This window comes from Miscanthus floridulus, chromosome 11 (genome assembly GCF_019320115.1).
Source record: "Miscanthus floridulus cultivar M001 chromosome 11, ASM1932011v1, whole genome shotgun sequence".
NCBI lineage: Eukaryota > Viridiplantae > Streptophyta > Magnoliopsida > Poales > Poaceae > Miscanthus > Miscanthus floridulus.
Genome location: NC_089590.1, coordinates 89,421,841 through 89,431,217, shown reverse-complemented (window position 1 = coordinate 89,431,217; position 9,377 = coordinate 89,421,841). Strand labels below are relative to the sequence as shown.

General features: G+C 51.6%; 1 protein-coding gene across 4 annotated transcripts; it reads right to left on the bottom strand.

The window, feature by feature from the left end:
- Positions 1 to 379: 379 nt before the first annotated feature.
- Positions 380 to 7,268, bottom strand: LOC136491972 (transcription factor TGAL6-like). Of its 4 annotated transcripts, none has more exons than XM_066488154.1 (10): positions 7,129 to 7,268; positions 6,302 to 6,417; positions 2,635 to 2,857; positions 2,455 to 2,529; positions 2,209 to 2,268; positions 2,033 to 2,110; positions 1,880 to 1,943; positions 1,483 to 1,757; positions 1,151 to 1,387; positions 380 to 984 (listed from the first exon to the last, which is right to left on the bottom strand). In XM_066488154.1, the coding sequence occupies exons 2-10, from the start codon at positions 6,355 to 6,357 to the stop codon at positions 826 to 828; spliced, it is 1,227 nt and encodes a 408-aa protein (XP_066344251.1). In that variant the 5' UTR covers positions 6,358 to 6,417; positions 7,129 to 7,268; the 3' UTR covers positions 380 to 825. The 4 variants fall into 4 exon arrangements, with proteins under 4 accessions (XP_066344251.1, XP_066344252.1, XP_066344254.1 ...); XM_066488155.1 differs by having other exon boundaries at positions 7,013 to 7,132; XM_066488157.1 differs by lacking the exons at positions 6,302 to 6,417; positions 7,129 to 7,268 and adding an exon at positions 3,969 to 3,987.
- Positions 7,269 to 9,377: the final 2,109 nt, after the last annotated feature.

Genomic DNA, 9,377 nt, shown 5'->3' with positions numbered 1-9,377 from the left:
GCATCCGTCTGTCGTCCAGCGCCAAATGGTCCTGTCAGGCTCATTGCCAAGATGGATGTCCCCAACGCTTGCCCAGAGATGTAGGTAATCCGTGAGCTCGAGCACTGAGAGGCCTCCCCAACGCATCATGTCGTATGTCTTGTGAAGTTTTAGTTTCTATGATAATAGTTTATAAGATTTAGTTGCAAACTTGTAATAATGAGAATATATAGCTTGTTCTATTTATATATCATTATTACAACTATTTTATTATCATTTAGTGATTGAATTATACCATCTTATTGTCGATGAACTACAGCGCTTTGGTTTGTACCCCCATAATCAAAATCATAGATCCGCCACTGTCCATACGTACAATACCCTGCATGCTCCGTACTCATGAGAGACCAACACTAGTTACAGGTAATTACATATATGATAAGTATATATATACCCTCAACAATAATATTACGCCTGTAGGAGGCCTGCATCATCATCAATCATAATATTACGCCTGTAGGAGGCCCCGGCCGGGTACCAAAACAAGATATGTACTCGTCTTCCGCCCGTCAAATAAAAAGGCCTCAATCGATTTCCGTTTATTCTCTTCTCTAATCGCCTGATAAACACACACCGCTTTGCTGTTGCTGAGGAACGCGGGCACCGCCGCTGATTGAGAAGCCTTGCATTCTTCATCCAAACCCAGCGAGGTCGATTTCTTCGTCCTCCACTTGGGAAAGTATACAGCGAACTGCTACTACTCTTCGTCGTCGTCGTCGTCGTCGTCGTGTTCTTTGGTGCGGTCACCTCACCAGTGAGCTTTTGGCTGGCGGCCACCGCAGGCATCTAGCTAATCGCCGCCTCCCGCGGGCGCGCCGCCCACAGCGAGCTCAGCGTGCGGAGGCGCTGGAAGTAGTCGCCCAGCGCCAGGAGGCCCCTGGCCGCCTGCCGCGTCGTCAGGATCTTGTGCATCTGCTGCAGCGTCGTCAGCCGGAGATGGTCCGCCTGCACAGCACAACCAGCCGAGCAGAGGCCGCCACGCGGGTCAGCAACAGGGACACGGCGCGGCTGCGCGGGCGCACGGTGCCGTGCGTGCGTTCCAGGCCTTGCACCCATGGATAAGATGGATGGTTCTCGGCGACCGGTTGGGTCGGTCGGTCGGTTTTATTACCTGGGTGACGAAACCGACGAGCCCTTTCAGCCTGTCCACCGCGGTGGCCATCTGCAGCATGTAGGCGTCGGGGGGGCCGAACGGGTCGGCCTCGGCCGTCAGGGTCTCCGCGAGGTTCTGCTGCAGCTTCTCCATGCCCTGCGAAAGGGCGTCCTCCGCCTGCGTCGACGTGTGCTGGAGGCCGCCCACCTGCATGCGCTGCTGCTCCGTCAGCGGCTCCAGCTGCGGGCTCAGGATCTGCATGCCACCAGCAACAACGAGAGAGATCCATCCATCATCACCAATCACCATGCAAAGACGAATCATCACTCGTGTGGGTTCTGCGGACACACCTTGAGGACTTCCGACGGCCGGAACCCGCCGATCCAGAGGAAGAACCTCTCGGCGGGCGTCTTCCACATGCCCGACATGACGTGGAACACGTCCACGTTGGCGACCATCGCCTTGATCCTGAAAAGGTGCTCGTAGTTGCTGATTCCCGTCTCCACCAGCAGGCGCAGCTCCAGCTCCGACGTCTGCTGCCCCTGGAGCGCCGACATCAGCTCCGCCGTGTGCCTCTTCTGCTCGTCCACCCAGTGGCAGTAGTCGATCTCGAACGCGGTGACACCTGAACCACGCACACAAACCAGCAGTTAGAAGATGCACAGGGACTGACTGAACATTGCGCGGAATGCCATTGGACAAACGACTAGTGTTTCGTTCTTCAGAACGATCAGCGCAGAGCCTGACCTGGATCTATCGACCCTGTATAACCGAGAGCTGAGTCTCCCATGTTCCCATTTGCATATGCACCCTGCAGATTGTCCCATGCACTTGATCAGTCATCAGTGAATGCAACACTGACTGTTGAAATGGCATTAGCCAACAGATTCTTTCACGTACCTGCTGCCGAGCCCGTTGAAGCTCCAGCTCTAACTGGGCCAGCTTCATCCGGCTTGTCTCGAGCTGCTGGATGTAGGCCTATTGAACAACAACAAATTGGCCCCAACAGCTGTTAGACACATAAGGTACTGATTATGGTTATAACACCAAAAGATCGGTGAAGTTCTTGTGGTCACCTTTTTCCGCAGTCGACTCTTCCGAGCAGCCTCTCTGTTCTGCGCGAGCCTTCTCAGGACCTGGGACAAATCATTTCAGGTTTATACATTCCGAGCATTTTATTTCTCTTTTGCAAGAATGGGCAGTTCAGACTTGAAGAGATTATTCTCTGTTGTATCATATACTGTATTTAAGGAAGACTGAACATGCTATGACAGTCAAAAGGACAAAAGAAAAACAAGTGAAAGATGCTTAAAATTATGTACCCTTTCTGGCGGCTTGCTTGTTTCCTGGTCTGTACTTCTTCCTGGCTCAAGTGCTACCTGTGGAACGTCTTCTAGCTGCACAAAGCTCACCAACATGACATCAATACATCATGAGCGACCTTCCCTTTTTCTAGGCAAATCACAGCAGAAGACATGCAAGAACCGATCACGAGAACTCACCCTCGTCTCGAACTTGGTGTCGGCCTCCATGACGGTGGACGCGCTGGTGGCGTGGCCGCCGCTGTCGACCTTGAACGGCTCGCTGCTCCACATGCCCATTACGGGCGCCGGCGGCGAAGGCGACGGCACCGGCCGCGCGTACCCCATTCTGAGGGGCACCGCCGCGAACTGCGCCGGCGACGCCGACGTCATGTACTCCGGCGGCGAGGCGGCGCTGCCGATGCTGGCCAAGCCAAACAGAAACAAGAGGGCGCCGTGAGCAACGACAGACGGATCGACAGAGCACCGTTGCAGGTGGCAACCAGGTTAGAGGTTATACAACAGTGTTAAAAGAAAGAAGAAGAAAAAATAAAGGAGAAAAGGCAGCAGGCTAAAGCTTTCTTTCTAACTCCGAATGGAATGGGCGCAGCCAGCGCAAGCAAAGGCAAAAATATGCCTATGCTCTCTCCAAGCTAGTGCGGCCCCGGCGAGCACTTTGGGCAAAGCGGAGCGGAGCCCCGCGGAGGCTGACAACGTACGCAACAAATGATGGCGTGATGATGGGTGACGCGCGCTCACCTTGCCAGAAAAATTCTGTCGTCCACGTACGTCCACAGTCCACGGCCGCGCGCGCCGATGCGGACGGCAACGGCTTCTTTCCGTTCATCATCGCTAGGGAGGAAACTAAAGATGGGTGGCCATGGCCGGTGGCCCAAAAAGGGAGGAAACCGATCGGTGGCGAGCTGCGGTTACGACTTTGAGGTAGCCTACCAGGATGCGAGAACCTGTGCTGTGCTGCCTAGCCGCCAAGGGGGTGCGGGGCCGCACGCATCGGGCTCGTGATACGAGAGAATAGAATCAGTGGCATGGCAGCTGCCTTGCCCAGTGGCTGGATGCCGTCGTCTCGTCCGCCAACCGCCGTCGCCTCGACCTCGAGTGGAGCCTGGTGCCTGGAATCCGGAATCCGGCCAGCGCCTGCAGCGCGGAGCCAGCCGGTGGTTTTCGCCTTTTCGGAAAGGCAGCGCAGCGGCATGGGGACTGGGGAGCAGCCATGACTGGCTGGTGCCTACATCTACATACCGTGCCGGGAAGGAAGGAATTGGCGCCCGGCGCGCTGGCCGGGACGACTCCGCGCGCGACAGACCACGCAAACGTGACGAAACAAAAGAGTTGCCGCGCGCCTCCAGCTAACTTTCGTTCCGCTCTTCTGCCCAGCCCTGCCGCGATGACCGACGGCGCAGAGACGTGCGCGGCACCCAGTGGCAGCGCGACACGAGACTCGAGACACGACCACGAGGACGAGCTACGACGACGACGTCGTCTTGGTGCGGGGCAGGTTTACCAGCAACACGTACACAGGGTAAGCTCGTGTGCCGATCTACTCGGCGGCGATAGCTAGCCGCACCAGGACTGGCCTCTCGGCCAGGTGCGCACCACCGGCCGACCTGCGGTGACGCTATCCGACCAAGTACATCTCTGCCCTTAGCTTAAATTGGCAGGATGACAAGGACAGCCACCACACCGGACAGTGCTTGCAATTCCAGCATTACTTAGTAGTAGAGGTTTAACAGGCAGCGTTAAGGATAATAAATAGGTTAAAGACTAAAAGAGTGTGGCGACAGTGACGGCGTCGGCTCATCAGCCGTGACGTCACACCGCATTAACAAGAGTGCGCGGTAGAGAAGGCTCCTGAAGAGAAACGCCACAGATTCTAGCCGGGGGCTTTAGCTCCTAAACACACAAGATTAAGCCCATGAACGGCTGCATGCTATGCTTCTGATCCTCTTGTTTTCTAATAGTCCACATGCTAAGCTTTTGCGTGTGTCAAACAGCTCGCAATCCTTAGGCCTCGTTTAGCTGTATGAATTTGGATTTGGGGCTACTGTAGCACGTTTCATTTTTATTTGGCAAATAGTGTTCACAACATGGACTAATTAGGCTCAAAACGTTCGTCTCGCAATTTCCCACTAAATTGTGCAATTAGTTTTTTTCTTTTCGTACTACATTCTAATGCTCCTGCACGGGGCCGCAAACATTCGATGTGTCAGGGTACTGTTAGCAACTTTTAGAAGTTGGGATGCAACTAAACAAGGCCTTAGATCCTAGTCCTTGAACCAAACATATAGTGTTTGTGTTTCTAGCATGGATTACTGGACTGTTCAATCACTCACTCATGGGCGTCAATTATTGTGTGCAATGCAGACGCTTGCGTCCTGTACTCCCCGCAGGACAGGGAGCAGGCAGAAAGCTTCATCAGCCATCGCACATAGGGGCCCCTCAATTATTGGGGGAGGCCACCTGGCTTTTTACGGCAAAAGCAGCAGGTTAGGTTGGTCCATGCTGCCTCCAACCAGCACACAGGAACCCCTCCCTGCTGCAAATAAAGCAGTGGTCGTCGGCCTTCATCATCTGAACCCCACCATCCAACTTATCTGGAACACAAGTGCAGGCTGCAGCAGGGATATGTGCAGTGCAGTGGTTTGCGCCACACGTGTGCGTGTGATTTTGTCAACAGTGCCAGGTTATATATATTATAAGTAATAAAAAAGGGATGCGATTCTAATGCTGCATAACCATATCGAGCAGATTTTGCATATTGCACAGGAGAAAAGCATGAGAGAAGAAAATACTAGTATGTCATGCTCTTGCCTGCATGCACAGTGAAAAATTATACATAAATAGACCAAACACTGCAAGTGGTAGTATGTGTGCGTAGTGATGCTGATGACAAGAAATGTGATGACAGAACAAAAGGGAATGTCTGGTTGGCTAGCCAAGCCAGTGGAGAACGCTGGTGATGCACAGCACCACTCACCACTTTCTTCGTTCAGATCAGCACCAGGCACAGCAGGCAGGGGGCCGGCAGCCCTTCCCCTGCCTCTGCCTGCCGCACGCGGGTTGGAGATGATGATGCAAAAGGAAACAGCTTTCCTCACTAGAGTCTACTCTAGTGACTCACTGCTGCCCGTGCACTATTTGCCAAATAAGGCTCTCGGCTCTTTTCCGTTAGGAGGTCAACTATCAGAGGACCTCAGCTAAAGGCCAAGGGAGACTTGATGGCTGATGCAAAGCTCATTGTCGTGGGCTGCTAAAAGAGACTGTACTGACGGCTGACGTGTGCTATTCAGGAACGTCAGCTATGTGTCTTGTAAAAAAATCAGTGTCACCTGTGGGCTAAAGCAAGAAAAATTGGGAAAACGAGAGCGCTTCATGGCTGTCTAGTGTCTAGGCTAGACAGAGAACAAAGCGAGGGGTCTCCCTCCACGGCCTGCTTTTGGGGAGACTTAATTAGCACAAAGTATCCCTTGATGTAGAACGCATTTTGTTCCTGACTGATGATTATTATTTTTTTCCTACTTTTGCGCTTCGCTTTGCTTATTTTAGCCAGCATGATCTCACTCTGGATGCACTAGTCCCAATTGCACCGCTAAAAAAAAAATCTAGTATTAAGTTTACATCATGATGTGCCACCCACAGGTAAGGAAATCTAATGCAAATCGCACTACTAGTAGTCTATTAATGCTAGTGGCACCAAAGCTATTAGCTCTCCCTCTTTTGCTTCACGTCTCATTCTACTTGAGTTGACTGATTGGACAGTCATCAGAACATTGGCGTTTTTTCTATGCATCATATGGACAAAAAAAACATTCAGATGAAACAGGGGGATCTGATAAGAGGAAATGCTCACTTTAGCTTGTGGAGGTTGAAATGATCTTCAAGATATCCAGAGTAGAGCTCCATCATAGCATGCTCAAAATGATCTCCCTTAAATCAATACTTATTACTGATCACCTCACCGCATGTCTGTCAAACAGAAAGTAGTAGTTCATTTACCAAAACAAGAATAATAGCTGAATGATTCGTGCAACTTGAAGGTTCAGCATCTACTCTTAGGTTGTCTAGTGTTGAATGAACATGGAAGAAGATATGGTCTTAGAAAAATACTCTTAAGATACGATCATTTAAAAATACAAATATTTGATCACTTACTTTGATTGGTGATTGCTTTATTCGGGTGACAATATAAAGATTCTTGTAAACATGGGTTCAGAAGTGCTATTCCAGACTTACTGGAGAAGCCAATATGATTGGCTATTCGTTTTGTATACTTGCAGTAATTTGCAGTCATCCAGAGTAAGAAACCAACAACAAAGTGAGCATGATTAACTAAAGTTCAAACAGTCATGAATCATATTTAGAAGAACACAGCAACTGAGAAGCTAACATGTGTTAGACCCAGGAAACCATGCCTTATTGCTTTCAAGTTTCAACCTAGCAGGATTGCAGGAACCAAGAAATAAACAAGCAATATTTGGCAAGCTCTAGTGTGATGCCTTCCTTGTTGCTTCGAAAAAAAAAACAATTTCTAACAAAACACTAGTTATCATCAGTTCATCACCTCTTATCCACATGAAGAGAAGCCACAGAACAGAGTTTACTTGCTCCTTACTAAAGATCAACACACACTGATGAACAAGCAAAACCAACGAACAAACTTAGTAGGAAACTTAATACCTGGTTGAAGTTCTTCTTTCAACTAAGGATAACGGAGGACGTCAAATCGCCAACACAAGGTTTCTCACAGTTGTGCTCTAGCCCAGCTCCAAAGGACACTACCAGTTGGCTGGAGGAAGTGGTGCAGGGTTATATAAGAAGCCAGCTGCCTTCCCTTCAAAAGGAGGAGCCAAGTATAAAGCGCTTTAAGTATCTAATGTTATCACCTGGGCCTCTCATGCTTCCGATGCACTAATTATTCTTTACGTAAGCTAGTTGGATATGTGCTAAGTTGCTTGCACACAGGAATACATATATATTGCGGGGATATTGTAACAACCCAAAAATCCATACACCAAAAATCACAACTACAAAATTTTTTCTTCAAAACCCCATGCAATGTTGAGTGACATCTGTTGGAGCCAACCCTAGGTGTTGCATTAGTTGTAAACCAACTAAACAATTTCATAAGCATGGCATGTCATTTGTTAATTATGTTTATTTAAATACTGACAAATAAAATATAGCATACATTGTTAACTCAAATGGTGATTTAGATTTCCATTTGTTTTATGTAATGCCTAACAACTCTTTTAAAGAAATAAATCATAAAGTAATTATTAATCAAATCAAAGAATAAATGCTTAAAGAGAAAACTATTTCTATTTTTGTATAACAAAACTACACCTATTTTTGTTATATAAAATAGCTAAATAAAGTTCCTAATATATATAAAAGAACGTTGTGGGCCTCATATCTAAAACTCCAATGAATAAGGTACACCAATTTTGAATTCAAATTCCAAATCAAATTTGAATTTAAACAAAGGAGACGAAAAATAAAACAGAAAAAGAAAAAAAAAAGAAGGCCCCCTAGCCAGCCCAGCTTGCGCGCAGCAGCAGCCGGCCCGCTAGCCAGCCCAGCTTGCGCGCAGCAGCAGCTGGCCCAACAAGCCAGCCCAGCTTGCGCGCGGCAGCACCCGGCTCCGCTAGCCAGCCCAGCGCGCTGCTCACGCCCGCGCGCCTTTCGCTTCGCCTGCTGTCGCTGCCAACCTGACCCCACGTGTCAGCCATCCCCCACCACAATGTCATCTTCCTCCCCACGCCGGCACCGCCTCTGACCGAGTCCCGATCAAAGTGATAGGCGCGGGCCTGGGGTCACACGAATCACCTGGCCCTGCTCCCTTGGCGCCGCGCCCACGCAACCTCCGCGCCAACCACCCGCGCCCGCGATACCGTTCGATGCCCTCGACGCGTCGCCAGCTGTCCGCCCCGTCCGCCATGGATGAAGCTCGGGCACCGGGGCTATAAAGCGACGCCAGAGCACCCTAGGGATTCCTCAGCCCACGACGCCGCCGCTCGGTGGCCCAACAGCCCGCACCGCACCGAGAGAAGAGGGCCGAGAAGGAGTTCGGAAGAGGGGGGGCGAGCAGAGAGCTCAGAGACGCCGATCATCGGAGCGCCTACCTCGACAACGCGCCTCGCCACCGCACCACCACCGAACGCCGCCAGCACCACTCGGTGAGTCTTTTGGCTGAGACCTCCTCCTAGCCCTTGGACGCCGTAGCAAAGCATGCGCACGCCGCGCTCACGACGCCGCCATCATGGCGCGGCCACCACTTGCACACCCGGCCGCCTCGCTAGACTAGGAAGTAGCCGTAGCACCACCGTGACGCCCGGAGGATAGTTGCGTAGACCGAGACCCCGATAGCCGGCCGCAGCGCCTTGGCCACGAGCACCAGACCACCGGCCGGAGCTCCGCCGTGCACCACCATCGTGCGTGGACTTCGCCATGCCCTTTGGTCATTGTCGACACTTTACCCTGTCGCCCGCTAGCCGTCTGAAAGGGAACGGGGCACCAGGACCCCTGGAACAACCCCTAGATGCCCCGTCGGCGAGCACCGCCACGACCAAGCCGCCGACCACCATGGCCAACGCCCTGGGAAGCCCTAGCCGCCACCTTGACCCCACTACCGTATTCGCCGAGGCCTAACGAAGCTTTTCCCCACCTCAATTGGATGCCAACGTCGCTGTGGGAGCTCATCGGAGAGCACACCATCGGCGGGAGCACGCCGGGGATGGAAGTAGAGGATTCCCCTCACCGGCCACACATGCCTGCACCCGGTGCACATAGACCAGGCCAGAGGGAAGAAGGGTGGACTTGGTCCACCGAAGACCCAGCCTATGGTCCATGGACCGTGAACACGAGTCCACCGTGAACCACGCAGTGTGGGCCGAGCTGTGGACGAAGCCCAGTGGAGGCCCTTGGCT

What these genes read in the sequence shown, in the direction of transcription:
- LOC136491972 (XM_066488154.1), bottom strand. Translation starts at nt 6,357, where the DNA reads ATGATGGAGCTCTACTCTGGATATCTTGAAGATCATTTCAACCTCCAC. An exon ending in TACAGGGTCGATAGATCCAG is followed by an intron (nt 1,758 to 1,879) that starts GTCAGGCTCTGC and finishes TGCGTGGTTCAG; the next exon opens with GTGTCACCGCGTTCGAGATC. An exon ending in GGCCGTCGGAAGTCCTCAAG is followed by an intron (nt 1,388 to 1,482) that starts GTGTGTCCGCAG and finishes GGTGGCATGCAG; the next exon opens with ATCCTGAGCCCGCAGCTGGA.